The sequence below is a fragment of the Protomyctophum parallelum genome, assembly GCF_964188405.1.
Source record: "Protomyctophum parallelum genome assembly, chromosome: 3".
Lineage (NCBI taxonomy): Eukaryota > Metazoa > Chordata > Actinopteri > Myctophiformes > Myctophidae > Protomyctophum > Protomyctophum parallelum.
This window is the reverse complement of record NC_139698.1, coordinates 56,610,211-56,634,902: the sequence shown is the minus strand read 5'-3', so window position 1 is coordinate 56,634,902 and position 24,692 is coordinate 56,610,211. Positions and strand designations below refer to the sequence as shown.

General features: G+C 42.7%; 1 protein-coding gene across 1 annotated transcript; it reads left to right on the top strand.

Annotated features, from left to right (window-relative positions):
* Positions 1–1,163: 1,163 nt before the first annotated feature.
* On the top strand, positions 1,164–3,400 carry LOC310856027 (uncharacterized protein; the record flags this gene model as incomplete). The annotated part of the gene is made up of 3 exons (XM_083761245.1): positions 1,164–1,339; positions 1,583–1,666; positions 3,177–3,400. The coding sequence occupies exons 1-3, from the start codon at positions 1,177–1,179 to the stop codon at positions 3,398–3,400; spliced, it is 471 nt and encodes a 156-aa protein (XP_083617371.1). The 5' UTR covers positions 1,164–1,176.
* Positions 3,401–24,692: the final 21,292 nt, after the last annotated feature.

Genomic DNA, 24,692 nt, shown 5'->3' with positions numbered 1-24,692 from the left:
CCAGGGGCCCCTAGGGGGCGGACGAGGGCCCCAGAGCAGGATCTGTAGTGTAGCGAGGGGGCCCTAGGGGGCGGACGAGGGCCCCAGAGCAGGATCTGTAGTGAAGAGAGGGGCCCCTAGGGGGCGGACGAGGGCCCCAGAGCAGGATCTGTAGTGTAGCCAGGGGCCTATAGGGGGCAGACGAGGGCCCCAGAGCAGGATCTGTAGTGAAGAGAGGGGCCCCAAGGGGGCGGACGAGGGCCCCTAGAGCAGGATCTGTAGTGTAGCCAGGGGCCCCTAGGGGGCAGACGAGGGCCCCAGAGCAGGATCTGTAGTGTAGCCAGGGGCCCCTAGGGGGCGGACGAGGGCCCCCAGAGCAGGATCTGTAGTGTAGCCAGGGGCCTATAGGGGGTGGACGAGGGCCCCAGAGCAGGATCTGTAGTGTAGCCAGGGGAAAATAAACATATACAGTGAGGGGGGGTGGGGGGGATTCAGATTTTACAGGGGCCAGTTTCGAATTGCAGCCATCCGTAGGTGCCCTTTGAGAGCGGTTTTGAAGGAGTCAATTCACATGTCTTAATGACTGTTGGTAGGGCGTTCCACATTCTGGTGGCATAGGAGCGAAAATAATTTAGTCCCTTGTTTGTGCCGAATCTGGGTTGTACATGGTTTGTTGCACTCCCTCTGGTGTTGTGGGTGTGGACTTCGTTTACATTAACCAGGTACATGGGTATCTTGGTGGCGTATCGAATCTTGTGGACCAGACCCATTGCAAGATGCTGTACTCTGCCGTCGACCCTAAGCCATCCCAGCCTGTCAAAGTGGGCAGTGCATGCACGTCTTTGTTTTGAATTTCCTCAGAAATGATGCCGGTGGATTGACACATATGAGTCAATCCACCGGCATCATTGCTGAGGAGATTTACACCACAGTAGCTGCTTTCTGATTGGCTGGAAGCAGTGCAATTTGACCACATCGCTGTTCTCTCAAAGAGTCCATCTTCAAACGTCCTCTCTTGTGACTTCTGTGCGAACAAGCTGTGCAAGGAGAGCAGTCTGAAAACCCACTACAATATCTGAAGATAGGTGTACACCTCATAGGTGTGTACACCTCAACTGGAGTCAACTCAGAAACTCAACTCAACTCAATTAAACTCAGAAACTCAACTCAACTCAATTAAACTCAACTCAACCTAAAATGTCTGAAGACAGCATCTACACCACACCAGAGCCGACCGACGACACTTATGAAACCCTCCGTGTTTCTGCCCCTGAGAACACAGCACAGCCTGGAGGTATAGAACTAACCGACTACGAAAACCTCCGAGGTTCTGACCCTGGGAACACAGCACAGCATGGAGGTAAAAAAATAAGAAAACTACTACTACAATAATAATAATAATAATAATAATAATAAAATGATTTAAGTAACACGTCTATCGATCTTACGCAATAGCAGTTGTCGGCGCAGCCACATCACAGTGCCTCTCTTGTCAATGCTTTATTGGATGTGTTTAATGGAATTCGCTTTTATTCACATTATGCCTTAATGTATACAATAATAGTGAAAATGTGTTTTCACTATTAATGATGTTTACATTCAGGATTTAAGAAGAATTTCTTCAAAGCTGTTGAGGCGTGTGTGGGGCTGCTCCTATTGGCTGGCATCATTGTCCTGGTCATACTCAGTGAGTAGCATTTTATAAACACTACTGTATCTTTATGTCTCATATTTGAGTCAGGAATAGTTTCATTGATTGATTGATTGAATACATTATTAACAGTTTGCCAAAAAGAGCACAGGAAAGTACAGTTCAATACAAAGTCTGATATTTGAGGATTTGGTGCGTGTGTGTGTGTGTGTGTGTGTGTGGGTGCGTGCGTGCATGCGTGCGTGCGTGTTTGTGGATGTGTGTGTGTGTGTGTGTGTATGTGTGCATGCATGGATTTTGTTTTTTTTAACCTTTAACCAGTAAAAACCACATTGAGACTGAAGTCTCTTTTACACAGTGTGAACTGGCCAAGGCAAGAGGCAAAATAAGTGACACAGCTCTGCCAGTAATAAAAAAAAATACACAACAAAAAACAGGACAGACATACAATGCTCATAAATACAGTACCCACTACCGAAGAAGCTCAAAGTGAGAACAGGAACGTTTAGTAACGCGACCAATGAGGACTAATAAATTAAAACTAAGCAACGGAAATTCCTAGTGACTAAAAAGCAAGCAGACATTTGCTATACATCAAAGCAGGAGCAGTGTATGGGAAGTGTGCCCATGATGGCAAGCTGTGCCCTAGTTTTGTTCTGCTTTTAACTGTGTTCTTGTACTGTTTTTAACCTGTACGGCGACCTTGAGTGCCCTGAAAGGCGCCTTATAAATTAAATGTATTATTATTATTATTATTATTATTAGAAAAGCAGAACATTCTGTAGATGAGGATGAATGTGTGTGTGTGTGTGTGTGTGTGTGTGTGTGTGTGTGTGTGTGTGTGTGTGTGTGTGTGTGTGTGTGTGTGTGTGTGTGTGTGTGTGTGTGTATGCAATAAGTCACAATAGGAGTGCATTGACGCATGCAGAGCATATACAGCCAACATTATAGACATTTTGTCATGAACAGGTATCCACCAACACCAAAATAAATGACTGCAGTGTGGACCTTTAGGACCTGGTCCTGTCTGCTAACTGTCTGTCCCTGTGGACACATAGTGGACTTAATGGCTTTACAATGACAAACGCTACATAACAGATCTGTCTGTCCCTGTGGACACTAGTGGACTTAACCCTGCAAGACCTGGATATATTTCTACTTAAAAAAAAAAAAAGAGATTTCAACCTTACTACTACTTTCTACTACTAGGACTTTGCAGAGGACATTATGTAAAAAAAAAAAGGTTTAGTGCAAATGTTATGCACATTTATAATGACGCTAGATGGCAGATTCACTAAGTCTGTCCATGTGGACACATAGATACTTTACAATGACAAACACTACATGGCAGATTCACTAAGTCTGTCCATGTGGACACAGATAGATACTTTACAATGACAAACGCTACATGGCAGATTCAAACTCCTAGAACTTCAACCCCTGTAGCAACCACACACCTCTCTTTGTCTCTTTGTCAAATGCAGACTTACGATCACAATAAAGCTGGATGTAATACTAATCAGTTTGTTGATTATCCTTCTTGCAGATTTGGACCTGACTAAACAGAGAGACCAGTGGAAGACCAGTTTTGATGAGTTCCAGACCAGACTTAACAACATGACTGAACAGAGAGGCCAGTTACTGACCAGACTTAACAACCTGACTGAACAGAGAGGCCAGTTTGAGACCAGCCTTAACACCATGACTGACCAGAGAGACCAGTTACTGAGCAGACTTAACGAAATGAAGATGATACTTTGTGGTCAGTGAGACCATGTTTTGTATTCATTCTAATATCATGTAGAATGTAGATCATCATTTGTCATTCATCTGAGCACATGAAAACAGTGTCTAACATTATATTTTGTTGTTAGAATCACATGGATTTACATTTGGTGATGGTGTGTGTTACTACTACTCTACTGAGAAGAAGACCTGGGAGGACAGCAGAGCAGACTGTACAGCCAGACAATCTGACCTGATGATCGTAAAGAGCAGAGAAAAGCAGGTGCAGTGTGTGTGTGCGTGTGTGTGTGTGTGTGTGTGTGTGTGTGTGTGTGTGTGTGTGTGTGCGCGCTCGCGCATTAGTGCGTGCATTAGTGCATGCTGTAACATATACTCCATCTCCGCCTGTCCAGGACTTTGTTGTCAGACTCGTCAGATCCAAGACTGTGTGGATTGGATTGACCGACAGCGAGAGAGAAGGAGAGTGGAAGTGGGTGGATGGAACACCACTGACCACACCAACGTAAGACTTTACCTTCATTATTCTACTGAGGCCCATTCTATAAACGCCTTCTAAATACTGACCTACGTTTTCTGAAAAACTAATATTTATATAGCAGCATCACATTTTCTTATTTTCTTAATACTGTACATACTGTACAGAACCCCAAAAGGGGTTCCCGCCCAGAATGGGTTAAAGAAAACATTTTAACTACATTTATTTTCAGCAAACTACATGTCACATTATTTCATCTTCATATTTATTTCTAAATGGAATCAAAGGCTATAATACAACAGTTACTCTGTATCCGTTGTCTATTTCATTGTCCAGTTAATTTGTACGTAAATATATAATCATTATATATATATTTGATCTGAATGTTTGGTTTTTTTTTAATCATGACTTCTAATTATATTACATTATATTATAATGTAATATAATTTGAAGTCATGATTAAAAAAAAACTAAACATTCAGATCAAATCCTTGTTGTGAAGGTATTGTAATGTATTAATGTGTCTACTTCTACAGGTACTGGGGGCCTGGTGAGCCTAATGACAATGCAGGAGAAGACTGTGCTGGGTTTTATGCTGATGGAAGATGGAACGACTATCCATGTGGGTACACATTCTATTGGATTTGTGAAATAGTTTTCTAGAGTTATGAATTAACTAGTAATAGTTATGTGTATGTGCAGCACCTGATTAACCCTTTGTGGTGCCTGGAGCTACGTACCACCCGCCTGTGTGTCAAATAGACAATGAGCTTGTAGATCTGCTATTTTGGGAAATGTTCCCCCCATAATATTCATGCTGGGGAGGGTAATTCATATTTCCATTATTAAGATAAAGGAGAGACTATGTAATGTATGTAATCAATGTAATGTAATGTAATCAATGAATAACAGCCATCTGTTTCATTTTAACACCACAGACAGATTTTTCAATAAAGTGTTTGTGATGAAACTGGGTTTGGTCCAAATCGGTTTGTTAAAACAGTGAATGTTATAAATAAAACAGTACAATTATTACTTTTACATTTCAACATGTAGAATTGTTCACATCAATGTTGTGTTTGTGACATCAGGGGGTTGATATAAACTGTTGTACGTCATATGATAAAGAGTCAACTTTAGTAACTAAATTAATGTACAGGATGTGCAGTTGAACAATAAACATCCCTGAGTTTAGACTTCTTTAAATGTAGGTCAACAGATGAGGAACAACTTCAGATATTTATTACATACTAGTCCATATCTAAACAATATCAGTTGCTGTTTAAATATATAATTATATGTAAATTACTTCAAATGAGAAGTTCTGAAAAGGCAGCCGTACAGAATTACACAGTGGAGGAAGGTGCTACTGCATGGGGCAGATGTTGCTGTTCAGCTGTCGTCACTATTTTAAATGTTATTATAAAATACAACCCTAACACACCAAGACAATTAATACCTGTTGTCAATTACACTAGTAAAGAAAGCAAAGATTTGAGTTGAAAGAATATTCAAAGATTTGCACCACATCTTCGCACAATAGGTAAAGTATAAAGTCTGTGAAAGATTTCACGTAAATTGCACCAGTGGCGTGCACAGACATTTCGAGGGGCAGGGCCGGTTGCCGGCAGGCTGCCTTAACCCATTCTGACCTGAGATCAGATTCATACGAGGTTTCCGCCGGACACACCCTGGGTCTGATTAACCCATTCTGACCTGAGATCAGATTCTAAAAAAATGTCAGTCTGCTATTTTTAAATAGCTAAAGCATAACATGATGCCGACACCAAAATGGGTGCCCGGTCAGAATGGGTTAATAGTGTGACATTTATAGATTTTGGGGCCTAAATAATACATTAGAAGCTTTTTATCAATAATTGATCAATGTCACCATGGTACACATACTGTACTTTTGTTTTTCTTTTTCAAAAGGGCACATTGCCAAAAGGGCACCCCCTAGCCCAGGGGTAGGCAACCTTAGGCACGGCCCACAGGTGCCAACATTGGCACAGGGGAGGGTGGTCACTGGCGCACTGGCATAAGTGTGTGAGTGAGATCTTTTATTTTAATATTAAGAAGTATTCAAAAAGAAGTTTAGTCTGAGAAATGAAGTCCCCTCACATCTATATATAAATTACACCCTGCACATAATTCTACATTCACTCAAACTCTGCAGGGCTCTGAGTCTGTGTGAAAGACAATAGGCCACATGAAAAGGTTATGTACAGCCTACGGACAATCAAAATCAGATGGAAATGTTACATTAAATGTGGTGACATAATTAAACTTAATGTTGATACGGCACACTGATTATCAAGAACATAGCACTTCATGTCAAAAAGGTTGCCGACCCCTGCCCTAGCCTATTGTCTATCTGTGCACGCCACTGCTGTACACAGACGGACGGACGGACGGACGGAGTGCAAAAAAGACTCTCTCCCCGTGCCTTCAGCTTGGTGGAGACAAAAATACTCTCTCCCCGTGCCTTCGGCCTGGTGGAGACAAAAATACTCTCTCCCCGTGCCTTCGGCCTGGTGGAGACAAAAATACTTTCTCCCCGTGCCTTCGGCCTGGTGGAGACAATCAAGAAGTCATTAGTCATGTTTAACAGTCTGTCTTATTGCTAGTAAATGTAAATTCACCACCATCATCCTCTGGCATTTTGTTTAAGTCACACCGGTGGGCATTTATCAAATGGGAAGTTTGCTGGATTAAATTACCGGTATACTTCAGTATTCTTTCAAAGCGTTCAATGTCATTTTCCTCTTTTGTGACTATAAGTCTATAACAACAAGTTTCAGAACAGATCAGTTTGACAATGAACTACAATGACTGAGGACGTGTCTGTCAACACCGGGCCATATCCGACCAAGAAGGTCCGATCTGGCCGAGGAGAGATGGAGATGCAGGAGAGAGGAGAGAGAGAAGAGGAGACAGGCGACATCTATCTGATTCCAGACGACCAGGACCCCATCTATGAGACTCCAGACGACCAGGACCCCATCTATGAGACTCCAGACCCCCAGGACCCCATCTATGAGACTCCAGACGACCAGGACCCCATCTATGAGACTCCAGACCCCCCGGACCCCATCTATGTGACTCCAGACCCCCAGGACCCCATCTATGAGACTCCAGACGACCAGGACCCCATCTATGAGACTCCAGACCCCCCGGACCCCATCTACGTGACTCCAGACGACCAGGACCCCATCTATGAGACTCCAGACGACCAGGACCCCATCTATGAGACTCCAGACCCCCAGGACCCCATCTATGAGACTCCAGACCCCCAGGACCCCATCTATGAGACTCCAGACGACCAGGACCCCATCTATGTGACTCCAGACCCCCAGGACCCCATCTATGTGACTCCAGACCCCCAGGACCCCATCTATGAGACTCCAGACCCCCAGGACCCCATCTATGAGACTCCAGACCCCCAGGACCCCATCTACGTGACTCCAGACGACCAGGACCCCATCTACGTGACTCCAGACGACCAGGACCCCATCTATGAGACTCCAGACCCCCAGGACCCCATCTATGAGACTCCAGACCCCCAGGACCCCATCTATGAGACTCCAGACCCCCAGGACCCCATCTATGAGACTCCAGACCCCCAGGACCCCATCTATGAGACTCCAGACCCCCAGGACCCCATCTACGTGACTCCAGACGACCAGGACCCCATCTATGAGACTCCAGACGACCAGGACCCCATCTACGTGACTCCAGACCCCCAGGACCCCATCTACGTGACTCCAGACGACCAGGACCCCATCTATGAGACTCCAGACCCCCAGGACCCCATCTATGAGACTCCAGACCCCCAGGACCCCATCTATGAGACTCCAGACCCCCAGGACCCCATCTATGAGACTCCAGACCCCCAGGACCCCATCTATGAGACTCCAGACCCCCAGGACCCCATCTATGAGACTCCAGACCCCCAGGACCCCATCTACGTGACTCCAGACGACCAGGACCCCATCTATGAGACTCCAGACGACCAGGACCCCATCTACGTGACTCCAGACCCCCAGGACCCCATCTATGAGACTCCAGACCCCCAGGACCCCATCTACGTGACTCCAGACCCCCAGGACCCCATCTATGAGACTCCAGACGACCAGGACCCCATCTATGTGACTCCAGACCCCCCGGACCCCATCTACGTGACTCCAGACGACCAGGACCCCATCTACGTGACTCCAGACCCCCAGGACCCCATCTATGTGACTCCAGACCCCCAGGACCCCATCTATGAGACTCCAGACCCCCAGGACCCCATCTATGTGACTCCAGACCCCCAGGACCCCATCTATGTGACTCCAGACCCCCAGGACCCCATCTATGAGACTCCAGACGACCAGGACCCCATCTATGAGACTCCAGACGACCAGGACCCCATCTATGTGACTCCAGACCCCCCGGACCCCATCTACGTGACTCCAGACGACCAGGACCCCATCTATGAGACTCCAGACCCCCAGGACCCCATCTATGAGACTCCAGAGGACCAGGACCCCATCTATGAGACTCCAGACCCCCAGGACCCCATCTATGAGACTCCAGAGGACCAGGACCCCATCTATGAGACTCCAGAGGACCAGGACCCCATCTATGAGACTCCAGACCCCCAGGACCCCATCTATGAGACTCCAGACCCTGGGACACAGAACAACAACACAGCACAGGAGCAGCTTGGAGGTATAACATTATAACTAATATTGTATACAAAAGGTTAACCCATTCTGACCTGAGATCAGATTCATACGAGATTCTAAAAAATGTCAGTCGTTCTTCTATTTTTCAAAAAATAGCTAAAGCATAACGTATAATGCTAACACCAAAAGGGGTTCCCGCGCAGAATGGGCTACTATTGTATACAAAAGGTTTAGTTTGTGCCTGGGTTAGTGTGCTAGGGCTTACCTTAGGGTTTGGCCCCCTTGTGGCCCCTGGGATAATTAAGAAAATAAGGGAAAAGAAAAACTTTTTTAAGATCCCAGATATAAATGGCGTCAGTACAGTATAGCCTAATGCATGTCAAACTGGACATCCTTCAAATTAAAATGAGAATCACTGCTAGAGCCCTGGCATCATAGTCAAGGGCTTTTGGCGCACGCGCACACACACACACACACACACACACACACACACACACACACACACACACACACACACATAGACGCGGACTGTAACAGAGATAGACTCTTAAGCCCTGTCGAGAAGGAACCACCCAACTCCAACATTTTCATTTTGAAAACAAAGCAACACTAGTATAGCACAATAGCACTGATTTATTCATGTTTCCTCCTGACAGCAATGATCTGTTAGGTAGTTAAATGTTGAGGCGGTGCATGGGTTGTGTCGAATTGCATTAAATGATGGTTGATGTCAAATTGAAAAAAGATTCAATTGAAAGAGATTCACATTTACATCTTCATGAATGGAAATGTCTGTCAAGTATTGCATGGCAGAAAATCCATTTAATAATAGAGCACCAGTCCTGACATCACTGTCAGTAGAAACTAATAGTTTGTGTATAAAATCTAATGGGTCATTGTGCATTCCTAAGGCCAAGTCTGGGATGCTATTCACTAGTTGTTGAGTGACACCACGGATTGTTTTGCAATCAAATGTGTGACCTGGATTTTGAAAGAAACGCTTGAATGAGAGCTGCTAAATTCCCCGGCATATACTGAACCATCAAAGTAGGTGTCAATGGTTTCAATTTATCTTGTACTACTTGTAGATGCAGTATATGCAGTGTCCATTCTGGGTCCGGAAACGGTACTTTTTTGAGCATTGACCTCAGTAGAAGGTCTGCTGCTGTGAATTTTACACCTCTCCCGCTTAGCGGAGAGTGGGGTGTGGTAGAGGACATCTCCCCGAACGCGTGGGTATGTCCAGATAGTTGCCTCGCGGAGGCCTCTTTGTCCAGTGTCCATTCTGGGTCCGGAAACGGTACTTTTTTGAGCATTGACCTCAGTAGAAGGTCTGCTGCTGTGAATTTCACACCTCTCCCGCTTAGCGGAGAGTGGGGTGTGGTAGAGGACATCTCCCCGAACGCGTGGGTATGTCCAGATAGTTGCCGCGCGGAGGCCTCTTTGTCCAGTGTCCATTCTGGGTCCGGAAACGGTACTTTTTTGAGCATTGACCTCAGTAGAAGGTCTGCTGCTGTGAATGTTACACCTCTCCCGCTTAGCGGAGAGTGGGGTGTGGTAGAGGACATCTCCCCGAACGCGTGGGTATGTCCAGATAGTTGCCTCGCGGAGGCCTCTTTGTCCAGTGTACATTCTGGGTCCGGAAACGGTACTTTTTTGAGCATTGACCTCAGTAGAAGGTCTGCTGCTGTGAATTTTACACCTCTCCCGCTTAGCGGAGAGTGGGGTGTGGTAGAGGACATCTCCCCGAACGCGTGGGTATGTCCAGATAGTTGCCTCGCGGAGGCCTCTTTGTCCAGTGTCCATTCTGGGTCTGGAAACGGTACTTTTTTCAGCATTGACCACAGTAGAAGGTCTGCTGCTGTGAATTTTACACCTCTCCCGCTTAGCGGAGAGTGGGGTGTGGTAGAGGACATCTCCCCGAACGCGTGGGTATGTCCAGATAGTTGCCTCGCGGAGCCGTCTTTTGTCCAGTGTCCATTCTGGGTCCGGAAACGGTACTTTTTTCAGCATTGACCCCAGTAGAAGGTCTGCTGCTGTGAATTTTACACCTCTCCCGCTTAGCGGAGAGTGGGGTGTGGTAGAGGACATATCCCCGAACGCGTGGGTATGTCCAGATAGTTGCCTTGCGGAGGCCTCTTTGTCCAGTGTCCATTCTGGGTCTGGAAACGGTACCACCTCGGAGGAAAGCGGCTGGTCTGTTTCATTTCGGTATATGATCCGCTTAGGAGCGGATGATATCGGACGTTATGTCATGTTGTAGTATTGTTTTGTAGTCGACAGGCAGTAACAACAAAAACAAACTTCCTTTCCCTTTAAAACGGAAGAATAACAATAAAAGCTCTCGTAGCCTGCAGCTATTGAGAAAAATCGGTTTGAGGGAGTTTGGGTTTGTTGTTCCTGCCTGTCGACTACAAAACAATACTTGCATAACGTAACGATATCTGTTAGACAGATGTTATGTTCTCATCCTTGATGACTATTTCTATGCATTTGATACCATGTGTTGTGCCTATATCACACAAATTAATGTCTTGCTTATTCGTGTATAACTTGGCGATTTCAATTTGATGATGTAATGGACGGGTTACGTTACTGTTTATCTCTTTATTTGTATTACTATTACATTTGTAACAGTACTACTACATTTAAATGCTGTTGAACAACAAAACATTGAACCAAAACAGCGGCCAAGGCCATAGCAAAACATTCACAAATATGTCAATATGTATTAACTGAATATAGCCTACTTTGATACTGGCCATGACAATATTCCCTCCAAATTTCTCAGAGACTCTGAGCCATTTCCATAGCTCCAGTCACACCCACATAGTTAACCTCTCCATCAAACAGGGACAGGTCCCCCAAGATTTTAAACTGGCCAAAGTAACCCGGCCCTGTACAAAAAGGGAGTAAATTAGAACCCGGCAACTACCGCCCTATTTCTATCTCGAAAGTGATGGAAAAAATAGTCTATGAACATGTTGAAAAGTATCTTGCCACTAATAAATTAATGTATGTGTTCCAATCTGGTTTCAGAACATCCCACTCCACTGACACATGCCTCCTCTATTTGAGCGACCACATCAAACACAAGGTGGATGCTGGCAAATACTGCGGCATGGTCATGCTGGACCTGGAAAATTGTGATAATTCAATAGTTTAAATCCAAGCATCATAACTAACAAATATGAGAAGTGGGAGAAAAGTCTGGATCAGGGAATCATATATTTTTGCAATAGTCCTACATAATATTTGCAATATATATTTTAGAAAGGGTCCATATTTTTGCTCATAAGGCATACGAAAATGTATTAATAAAAAGACATAAGGTGGTTATAAGGTGGTTGATGTAGAGTCAACACACACACAAAACACCTCTCTTGCACCCAACCTGGTCGCAGGCCAACTCGTTGAAATAGAACGGACTGGTACACTGCCGTTCCGTTCATAGAATACTAGTAGGTACCGCAGTCCGTTCATATCATACTAAAAGTCCCACCAGTGAAACCTATGGATTCGTGTCCCGGATGATGTCACGTGACTTAAAAAAAAACCCACACCGCAAGTCCGTTCATAGCGTACTATTATGCCCACCATTGAAACCTATAGGTTAAAAAAATGAAAAAAAAATGAAACGATCCAAGCTGATATCGCTTCTGTCGTGCATTTTTATGTATGTATGGTATTGTATTTTAATAAACATAATTGTTATTGACTTTTTGTAATTCATTTTATAACATTTAAGGCTCCGCCTGTAATACATATTTGGGCATGGCTATGAAGCCATCGTTTACTTCCTCCACATTTGGCCCTTACTTCTACATAAACGTTCATCTTTAGGCTTATCCCAAGGCCATAATTGTTACAATATTTGACGGGCTCACGGAAGTACCCGTTCCTTCCGTATTGTTTAATAAAAAGCATTTTAATCGGATCGAACGCAACTTTCTAAAAGAACGTTCACTGTATCAGCATGCAGTACACCTACTAAACGATAGGGTCGTAGTTGAAAGAAATAGGAAGAAATGGCCATCGATCGGATTAAAATGCTTTTTAATTGAACAACACGGAAGATATGGTTAATTCTGCGGGCCCGCAAAGCATTTTAACATCCATAGGGTAAGCACTTAATTTTTTTGGATGCAGACGTAATCCACTCTTCCAGGTGCTGTCGATATGAAATGAGCAACACGTAACTTTTCAACGAAATTAACAGACTTCGCTCCCAGACCACGATAATAATAATAATTATTATTAGTTGATCGACCGTACATAATTGTAACATCAGTGGGCATGGGTTAATAACCTTATATTTGAAATCCACACGGAATATGTAGATATTGATGTTTTTATTGTATTATTTAATTTATTTTAATTTTGGGCGAAAACCGGAACCCGGAAGCATTCGCTTGTTTGACTACAGGTAGGCTACAGTAGCCACAGGACAGGTACAGTTTGCAGAATTACAGTACATTTCAAGCACAACTCTACTCCTTCGTTGGCTGGGGAAAGGTAAGATTATATGTTTGTAACAAAGTCACGATATCAATGTATTTTTTGTGTCCGTCTTTTTTCTTTTTTTGCCTCACGTTAAATGATGGGGCCATGTGATCTAATACAGGTTAGAACGTTAGAGTATATAGATATTTAAGATATATATACACTATGGTTAGAACTAACTAACTAGCTTTAGCATACTAGCTGCTAGTGTGAGAGGGCTTCTGGACAACAACGCAAGTTAGCAATAGCAGCTGCAATTTGACGTTACTGTAAACCTTCTTTTAAATCCAAAGCTCCTTTTGTTTACAATGTACAACATGCATTACACACTACAAGAAGACCAAATGCAACCACTCCAATTGAGTTCGTTGTATGAGTTATATTGTATTAATACAATTGCATGCTATTCATAACAACTCTTTACATAGTGCTGCTTTAAGTATGTTTTGTTTTGTTTGTTTTGTTTTTCCCTTAAAAAGTGAGAATGCCGAACCGACGCACATGCCCTCATTGCAAAGCCAAAGTGGCATGTGGGCATAGATCCTGCCCAGTTCCAGAGGTAGGTCATACAGGATAGCCAATCCCCATTTTCATACATTAATATGACCAGAACATCCATTATACGTTCAAATGAACTTACATTTTGGCATTAAATACCCCAGTCTTTGTTGAGAAATACTGTGATGAGTTATTAAAAAAACCCCAAAAAAAAAACATTTATTTATTACACCAAGCATTCACCAATGGTCATTATATTCTGTATTTTCTAAACATCTCTCAACTGATGGATAGGTACCTGTTGAAATATAATTGGACTCTTTTTTATAAATTGCATCATATTATTGCTAAAATTGGATATCGAGTCTGTTAGTATTCAACTGTCACTATGGTTATTGAGATTATCCATATTTTGTTATTAATTCATGAAAACGGCAGCATCTCCACTAGCATTGCATTAATGACAACTTATGGCTTTATTGCTGTGGCCAGACAATGGACTTTGGCACGGGTTTCCCAAAGCGATTTGAGAAAAATTGTAGCTCACATTCACATTCATAGAGGCCCTTTGTAGCGGCAAAACTGTTTCCTGAAAGCCTTCTTAGCCTATACGCAGACCTGTCCTACGAAGGCCTTTGAAAGAGTGACCTGGAGCGCCCTTACACCGTTCGCAGCGAAGCAAAGCATTATAACTATACTATACTATAACTTTACTATAACTATAACCTTTACAGTATAGTTTTAAAAATAGATGACAAGTGGATGTCAGTGTTCACACTGGCTATAATACTATATTAATTATGCGACAGAGAGAGTGGCACGTGCACCCGACATTTATAAAATGTACTCATGAATGATCCAATCATCTTATAAAAATATAAGGTATATGCGAAATGAACTAAAGTTAAATGTGATGCTGAGCTACAAACACGTGTGTTTAATTTGGCCATGTTCTCTCTCTCGTCTCAGTCTGTTGTGTAGAGCGCGCTTGCTTTTGATACTGAGAGAGAGAAAGAGAGCGACCACCACAACACACATACATATATACAGCATGTAAGGATCTCTTTGGGAAACCTGACCATTGACATTTTCCTGTTTTCTACCACCCTACCTTTAATATGATTAAAACATGTGGTGCATTAACTCAACAGCATACCTATTTAGTGTATTTAAAATCTAGAAAAGTATCACAGATCATTTGGAACTGTATTCTTTCTCTTGTAGCGCTCTCATTCTGGCTCTTTCTCACTTGTACAGTGTGGCCAGCTTTTGGCACATAAAGAGAGGCACACCAAGGACGTTTTAGAGTTCCGGGCTCGGGCTGATGAATGGGCCAAAAAAAACATAGCCGATGGCAACCAGTCGAAGGTTGTTGACCGCTCGTACATACAGGTGATACAATTTTATTTTTCTTTCTTTCTGTCCATTTTCGTTAGCCTTTTCAAGTTCCAGTTGGCCCAATCTCTTCAAAGGGCCTTTTCACATATACAGTAGACCCAACAAATGGACCCAGAAGTGTTAACTTTTCAAAGCCGTTAAACGAATGTTTGTCTTGTTTAGGGACTTGGGTTTGTTGACTTAAATGTTGTTTTAGCTTAGTAGCACTGACCAGAGCTACATGATGACATGCTTCGGCAGAGTTACAATTTAGGCATTTAGCAAGAACAAAAAAACATGGGAATACATCACATATATAAAAAGCATTTATCATGAAACGTGCGTAAGCTAAGAACATAACAGTGGAATATCTATATAATGAAACTATACATATATACTATAGGCCTACTATGCTATACATATGTACTATGACGTGCTATGACTACATACAATGCAATTATAGTGCTGTCTACATAACATGCAATAAGTCTGTATCAAATGCTTTGTAAGTCTACAAAGATGCTATCTAAGGGGGTAGGGTGCCATGATGGAGTCTGAAAAGGTGGGTTTTCAGACTACGGTGGAAGATTGGGAGTGATGCTACAGTTCTGACTGCAACGGGAAGTGCATTCCACAGTTTTGGAGCCAGAAGGGAGAAGAGTGTGTGGAGCGTTGTCCCGGCGTTTTTAGTGAGGGTACTTCCAGCTTCCCTGCGTTGGCTGACCTGAGTGCGCGGGAGGGTTTGTAGGGATCAATCATACTTGCAAGATATGGGGGAGCCATAACTTTGGTTGCTTTGAGTTTTGTGAGACATGTGAGAATTTTGGCTGATTGAAGACAAAGCGAGCTGCAGCATTTTGGATCAGTTGGAGAGGCTTAAGTGCACATGCCGGTAGGCCAGTAAGGAGGGAGTTACAATAGTCGAGTTTTGACAAGACTGTTGTCTGGATTAGGAGCTGGGCTGATTCCTGGGTGAGGAACGGTCTAATTTGTCGTATGTTATAGAGTGTGAACCTACAGGATCGAGTGACAGCTGTGATGTGAGTTTTGAAACGAGAGCTGACTGTCCAGGACAACACCAATGTTCCTGGCTGTTGGGACAGACGTTACCAGGGCGGAAATAGTTAGCTCCCGCATAGGGCAGGACTTAGCTGGGAAGAAGAGAAGCTCAGTCTTGTCTGGGTTCAGCTTGAGGTGGTTGGAGGACATCCACTGTGAGATGTCAGCCAGGCATGCAGTGATGTGCTCTCGTAGTTAGTTCGAGTTAGTTTGGTTTTTGTTATATTTGTTATTATTTGGCCATGTTCACCCTGATGTTGTGATGTCTTAATGTAGTTAAATGTCGCTACTGTTGTGGAGACCAGTGTGGTCCTCAACTAAATTAATTCCTGTGAGCTCTAATAAGGACCATGGCAAAAGGCATCTAACTATTTCCAGACACGTTCAAACTGATCTTATAAATGAGAGAAATTAAACAATGTAGCACCTGCACATCCTATGTTTTGTCTAAATGTTATCAGAGATTATTATTATGGGCTGCAAAGATTAAAACCAATCGTTTGATACTGCCTCACAATGCGAGGCGTTGTAATTTTGTAGGTCTCTATCTTACATATATATTCTTTTTTAAGGTGGAGAAATTGAAGGCCCTTGGATATGTCCCTCTTCTCCTTATGGGGAAAAAGAAACGAGGGAAGAGTGCGGAATGGGGGGCGGAAATGTGTTTCCCATTCCACAAACTGCCTCAGGCGGCAAGGGACGTCCTGGAAGTGCTCTTGGTCACGTTTGAGGGTTTTTTGAAAGGTAGGTTAGACTAGCATTCATTATATCTATTCATTATATTGGTCCTATATTATGCCCAGATGGAGCAGATTTAAATGTTTTAACATACCATGTTTTTTTGTTTGTTCCCATTTTCCCCCCAAAAGCATGCAATTACAAGGCGGCTGCAGAGGGGGGGCACCAGGAAGCAGAGGAGGGGGGAGAGATGTCGGGAGAGAGAGAACAGGAGGAGGAAGAGCTGGAGGGGGAGAGGAGGGGGGAGAGAGAGGAGGGTCTAGAGATGGCGAGAGAGGAGGAAGACCTGGATAGAGAGAGAAGACAGGACAATGGGGGAGAGAAAGGAGAGGAGGGGGGAGAGATGGCGAGAGAGGAGGAAGACATGGATAGAGAGAAAGGAGAGGAGGGGGGAGAGATGTCGGGAGAGAGAGAACAGGAGGAGGAAGAGCTGGAGGGGGAGAGGAGGGGGGAGAGAGAGGAGGGTCTAGAGATGGTGAGAGAGGAGGAAGACCTGGATAGAGAGAGAAGACAGGACAATGGGGGAGAGAAAGGAGAGGAGGGGGGAGAGATGGCGAGAGAGGAGGAAGACATGGATAGAGAGAGAGGAGAGGAGGAGGGAGAGAACATAGATGGGGAAGGAGAGAAGAAGAAGAAGACGGCGGTGGTACGGACTAAACGGTACGTGCCGATACAGGATAGAAGATGCTGAGCAATAGAGTTGACCGTCACTATGCAGAATAGGTGGTCAGTCTTTGGGTACAAGAACACTTGTTTTCCCAGGCATGCATCTAGGCAAGGCCATTACAGTTAAAATGTCCTGTTCCCATATGGAAATAGATAACCCCTCACTTGAGAGGCGCTAATATATTAAAGTCTAACTCATGTTGCTATGATTAGGTGATGTAATGCTTAACAAACATTACATTATCTTTATTGTTAAGGGCATTTAATGTGGGAAGGGGTCAGAGAACCTGGCCTGCAATGCAAAGACCAGAGGCCTTTATTTATGTTCTTTTCCTCCATACAGGCCTGCGGTGACGAAAACGGCCAAGAAAAGAGCTGGGAACAGGAAGGTGAAAAATGTAGATACTGGTATGAATAACTATTATTATTATTATTTGTATAATTAAAGCTGCACTACCTAATTCTCCTCTTTTACCCTGTATTTGCACCTGGTTTCCTGTGCACATGCTTCTATTTCTACCATTGAGTTAATATAGCCTGTCTGCTCAGGGGATAAATTGAATCTTGACATTCTAGTCAAAATTTGTGTCAGATCCTTTGTCGAGGTGAGACTCGACCTTTGACAATATTTGTCTGAATATAAGAGCAGGGAGACAAAATAGTATAAGTTATATTGTATTAACATACATCGCCATGTAGAGTCAAATAGGGCCTTCATGGCTTTAGTACTACTGGCTCTGCCCAGACAGGAACTTGTCCTGGACCACAAAAAGATAACTCCTGCCAGGTATAATTATGCACTACGTTATGTTAGTAAAAAATGAAGGGACTATGAGAGCTTACTCTGGCTGAAAAGCTCTTTGGTCATAAGCTCTGAGCTCTGAACAGGAGTAATACTCTATTACCTTGCACCATAGAGCGTCGCAGTCCCGCCCCCTTTCATGACGATGCCAGGCCCAGGAAATGATTCCCAATGCATTTTTCCCATAGAAATAAAAAAAAAGTATTTACTTAAAGACTGTTACGCCGCGGACAAAGCCAACTCGAGTTGTGACAAATCATGACAATAAACATAATATTTTGGACCAAACAAATAATTACAAAGAAGAAAAACAACATAAGTGTTGTAACCTGCCGTCTGTTGTGATGATTTCTCACAACTCGAGTTGGCTTTGTACGAGGCTTAAAAGGTCTTTAAATAAATACTTTTTGAAAAGTCTATGAGGAAAATGAACGGGGAATCAATTCCTGGGCCCTGGTAGGGGGCGGGACTGCGACGCTCTAGAGGGTGTCTCTGGAGCTGACAATATGGTGCAGCATTTGATGAGAAATAGAATGTCAAAGAGTGTTGTAATGATTTGCAGGACAAGAGGGTATAATGATCTCTCCTCAGGCCATGTGTTATCTGTGTGTAGCAAAGCTAGGTATCTGGGACATGTTAACAGATCTACTGACCAAAGGCTCACTCTCACTCGCAGGGACATATGTCTTGTGACATGGCCATACCAGGCCTGTTTATAACGTTTTACTGTTGAGAGTAGAGGCTCCTGTTCTCCAGCATGTGTTGACTAGTAATCGTTTGTCCGGTGTTCTTTATGTGAAATATGAACCATCCTTCTGAAGCACTTGCTTTCAAAGGGCTGTATCCTGTGCTCTCTGTCCGCTGTGAGTGTCCAGCTCTCACAACCATAGAGTATGGTGAAGAGCACCTGTTACTTGTAAGCGACCCCGTTTTTCCTACCGAGTTTCGCACCAGTGAGGGGCGGGGGGGAAGGTGACGGCCCTAGTTACAGTTAGATGAGTCGTGAAAACTCCTGCATTTGATCATCCATTTATTCCATTAAATTAGACCATAGACCATTTTTATGATCTGGCAAGTCTTGTCATGGCTGATGTTGCTATGCTGATTCTTGTTTTTATTTCCTTTGTGGAGCTGCCATCCTCACTCACAAAGAACCTGAAGTCCTATACTTCATCCAGTCTTTACCCGTTCATTGTGATGTTGGTTGGTGATCTGTAAAGGCAGTGCTGTATAATATTTTCTCAAGATGCTGAGGAGGAATTTCTTCTCATGTTCAATTGAGCACGCTTGTTGGTTAAGTTCAGGAAGGCAAGTGAGTTGTTTTGCAATGTGTGAGTAGTAAGAAGTAAGTCAGAATTCTATTATGCTGCTGTCTAATGGTGTTATCAGATATCGGTCTACTTTTTGGAAACGTTGGTACCGTTGTGTCTTGTAATTTCTATTCCTAGAGCTGGCCTACTTGGAATGATGCAAGTTGGAAATGCATGTCCACCCAGTTATTATGTCTGTGTCCCTGTTATGCCCATATATTGAGTTCTTTGTCAGGCATGCCCAAATATGGAGTCTATGCAGATGTCAGAATATCATTGTGAAGTCGGAACAGGCCAGCTCCATATATGGAGATATAGGTGAGATTAGGTGTGATCAATTGGCTAATTTGGGCCCTGTCCAGAGCCTGGTCAGAGTTATTTTGTGACGGTTCTGGATAACCGTGGGTCTGACCGACTCAAGGCCGGGCACTGCACTCCCTGTGGTGTAGTGGAACGTGTGTTTAATTTGAAGTCGGTGTGGCGAGCGGTTTTCAAGTTGCGTGGAACAGATGCACACACGTACATACACACAGACTTTGCAATTATACACAGTGCAATTATAGATGTTTTTATTTTATTTTATGGTATAGCGATGTTCTTTCTCTAGGTATAGTGGGTTTTTTTATGTTTGTCTAATGAACCCTGTCTACATAAATATGTTTTATTGATTGATTTTCTTTTTTTTTTTAAGGAAAAAACAGTGCTGCAATCTCTCTCTCTCTCTCTCTCTCTCTCTCACAGATTGCACGCATTGGTCCTCCGAGATCCCCTGGCCCATTAAGTCTGTTGCCGAAAAGACTCGTGAGAGAAAAGTTAGTATCTGCTCTACTATTTTCAATCTTGCCTTCTGCCTGAAATGCAGCAGTATTTGGAACATGTATAATTACTTAAATTTTTCTCCTATATACGGTACAGCTTTAATGTTTGTCTTTCAACGATGCTTGTTTAATAAAGAGAAATGTAATGTTTGTTTTGAGGACTAAAACAAACATTAGCACCCGTTGCTTAAACAAACATTATGTTGTAATTGATGTTGTAAGATGATAAGAGCGCCCCTCACTTCACACAGGTGTGAATTTTATTTTATTACCTCTGATGTGTACCAGGCCTGTTTACAACGTTTTACTGTTGAGAGTAGAGGCTCCTGTTCTCCAGCATGAGTGTTGACTAGTAATCGTATTATCTCTGATGTGTTGTGAATATTTTAGAAGCTGGGAGTCATTATTCAATCAAAAATAAAATTGTGATTATTTTTCCTGTTTTCCCTCTTCCAAAGGGCACAAAGCAGTCCTTGGTTCAATGGGCTCCATGCCCCACATGGTAACTTTAACCCTTTAACTTTGTTTCTCTAACTTGTTAGTTACTTGTCTTGCAGAGTAAAGTGATTGATGCTCTTGAAACATAAGAAATATGTAAATGCTTAACATGATTTCAAAGTCAAGAAATATATTATTATTTATAAGGGAATGCTGTTTATTTGTATAACACATTTCAACAAGGCAATTCAGTCTATACACAGTTCAACAAGCAAAGGAAACAAAAGAAAAGAAAGTTACAGAGCTGAAGAGAGAAAATTATGTCAATCAAAGAGGCAAACAAATGTCTTTAGTTGTGTTTTAAAATAAGGAAAGGCAGCAGACCTGCAGTTTTCTGTGAGTTTGTTCCAGATATGTGGTGCATAAAAACAAAATGCTTCCCCAAATTAATTTTTGATTTTATGGTCAGAAAGCAGACCTTTCCCAGTCAGGTAAACCAAGTAAATTAATTCAGTGTCTGTGAATCACAGGGATGTGGGGCATCAATTGACTCTTCCACTTTTTGCGTCTAACCATTCAGGGCTTTATATACCAACAGTATTACTTTGAAATACATTCTTTGACACAGGGAGCCAGTGGAAGGATTTAATATACTCCAGTTTCTTGGTATTATTCACAACTATCATCTGTTTTGTGTTTTTCAGCCAGAAAGAGTTTGCAGACACGTGGGAGCCAACCGAGGGAATCCTCAGCCAGCTGAAGGCCACTGAGACGGCCACTGAGAACACCAATTGAATGGGGGGTTTTTTGTTCTTGAATTTGCACAATTTGCTATTTATTTTGTTTGTTTGTTTATTTTTCTTATTTGCACTATTTTCATAACTTTTTGTTTTCATAAGTATTTGTTTATACATTTATTTTTTTTCTTGAATTTGCACAATTTGCTATTTATTTTGTTAGTTTTTCTTATTTTCATAACTTTTGTAATAAAGTATTTGTTTATAAATCACAGCCTCATCATTTGCTCAGTAGGACTAGGTGTTGGCAAGGGGCCCGCCATGCATACAATTAAATAAATGGGACACAGTATTTCAAAAGTCTTTACAGTTCTACTGCTCATATTGTTAGATTTTCAAGTTCAACCTGTGAATGTGTGAAGACCTTGCTATTGTTCCTGCAGTCATGGAGCTTAGACTGTACACTTGGTTAACATGACGGTTGTCATCAACCTGGTTTTGCCTCCATAATCATTCTACTATTGTCTATATTCTAGCTATTGTCTGTGTACTGTACAGTGTGGTGCAAACTTTCTAAAGTAGTTGGAAACAAAAATAACTGCAATGAACATACATTTTCTTCATAATCATAACTATGTATGCCAGCACAGAATGTACATCCCCATCAAGAGTATACCTAGTTGAATTGGACAATTAAGTCACATCCAGTGCAGGTGTGATTACTGGAAACTGGAAGGTAACCCGGTTTGATCCAGGCTCCCCGAGAGTTAGTGTTGAAGTGACCTTGAGCAAGACTAATCCATACTAATGTAATAGTGTAATAGTAGGGTAATAGTGTAATAGTGTAATAAGTGTAATAGTGTAATAAGTGCAATAGTGTAATAGTGTAAGGACATATTGATGACCTGGATGAACTCTTTTGGTATACCAGTTTCACTCCCATTCCAGCGCATATTTGATTGTATATATACGTCAGAGAAGTACAGGAAAGGACAACAGAAATGGGTAAATGCAGTAGGCCTACTGTACAACTGGACAGGTTTGGTACTGATTATGGTTATTAAAAGCAGGAATATTCTCCATTACTGAAATTAGGACAGACTGTTAATATTCTTGTAATAGGCTGCCCATTTGATATTTCTATATTGACACTTCTTTGACATTGATATATCAGGGTAACACATGCTATGCATCCCATCTAAAAAGCTTTATGAATATACTTAAAATGCATTTATAACTATGGTATATGTATAGTGACTCATAGGAATAGACTATGTGACAACCAGGTATAGTCTGGTGACCACCAAAGAGACGGGTGACAGCTGGAATGTAGACGGCACCCGGGTGAGCAGTATGGGTTAGTGCCCCAGTCTGTGTCGTCCGTGAGGAGGAAGCCCAACAAACCCTCGGTGAGGCCTCAGCACCACCTAATCGCTCGGGTGGAGTCTGCATCAAAGTCGTTTGATTTGTCACACACGTTACCGCAGTGAAATTTGTTCTCCACATTTGACCCATCTCTTGGAACGGTGAGGAGCAGTGAGCTGCAGCCGTGCCGCACTCAGGAATCATTTGAATAGTAGATTTGATCCCCCAATCCAACCCTTTGATGCTGAGTGCCAAGCAGGGAGGCATTGGATCCCATCTTTACAGTCTTTGGTATGACCCGGCCGGGGATCGAACCCCGACCTCCCAGTTTCAGGGCGGACACTCTAACCATTGCCCACCACTCCTGAATGAAGTGTCTGATGCTGGGACTCTGGTGAAACGCACAGGTCCTGGGCCTGAGAGCAGGAGTGGACCTGGTGAGACGTAGGAGGAGGAGTCAACCCACAAAGCCTAATCCTTCCAGCCAGAAGTGTACCTCCCAGCCCTGGCAGAGTAGTTCAGGAGTAGTTCCAACGGATTGTGTGGCCCAGGGTTTTCCCTAATGGGACTGATTGAGGGTAGCTACTGGGACGCAGAGCCTTAGAAATAGACAGAGTTATGCAAACTCCGTTCATTTCATGGGGCCGGCATAATGGCGGCCTCTAGCGCTATTGGGGACCGGCTGGGAACTGCTGGGACGCTAATTAGGGACAGTTTCTGAACCGGATGTTGACAGAATGCATTGGATCTTAATGGAGTCCAGCGGACAAGGCATGAACAAACATCGATATTAATGACTATGCCCTTCTAAAAAATAATCGATGCTGACAGATGAAAGAAGACATGTCACAGGTTATTTTCGGATACTATGTTTTATGATTTGCAAACGATATAATTATATTGACGTCTCGAAAGAGCACAATAATAATTTCTGAGCGGACAGTCGCGATAATTCATTGACAAGCTGTTAAGAACTGAGATTCTCGCGATAACAGCCTATATGCATGTCTTTTAATACAAATAGCCTGTTATTATAAACAGATTTCATTTGAATCACCTTATCAATGTGTTTTAGTGTAATTTCGCTAAGATATATGTAACCTATTGATGTTACATATAAGTGAATGCTTGGTTATGTTTGTATATTATCAGCACAGCAGCAGCAGCATTGTTTTATATTGGTGTGTGTGTGTGTGTGTGTGTGTGTGTGTGTGTGTGTGTGTGTTACACTCATAACACCAGCATCCCTGTAGAGCATGAGGACCAGACAGGATTGGATTTCAGTGTCACAGTATTTATTCAGGCTTGTACAGAATAGATGATATTAGAACATATGGTGTAAAAATAAAATGGGACAGAATTACGGTTAAAAAATAAATAAACTGAACTAAATAATACAGCTATATAATGTATCTTTAAAATAAATATAAATATAAGAAATCATATTTTTTAATTGTAACAATGTTCCATTTCTTATTAGCAATCAAAATGGCGATCAGGGGTTGTTCATTTTCTCCAATCCTTTCAAAATAAGAACCAGGCAGAAATAGCTCCACACTTGAAATGCACATAAAAAAATAAAATAAAAATGCTCTATAAATTCAGCCTGATGTGTGCACAGAGCAGGAAAATAGCTTCTCGTCTACAGTCCACAATGTACTAAAAATCACTAAAAGTTAACTGAACAATATGCACAGTACAAAGTATAGGAGTGTGTTGGTGTAGCTGTAGGTGCATAGAGAAATAAGCAAGAAACAATGGCTATGGGGAAAAAAAGAGAATTTCACTCAATTCAGCCAACAGTCTCACTAATATTTGGACTGGGTAGAAGAGAGGTCGAACATGGAGAGATGTTAGCCA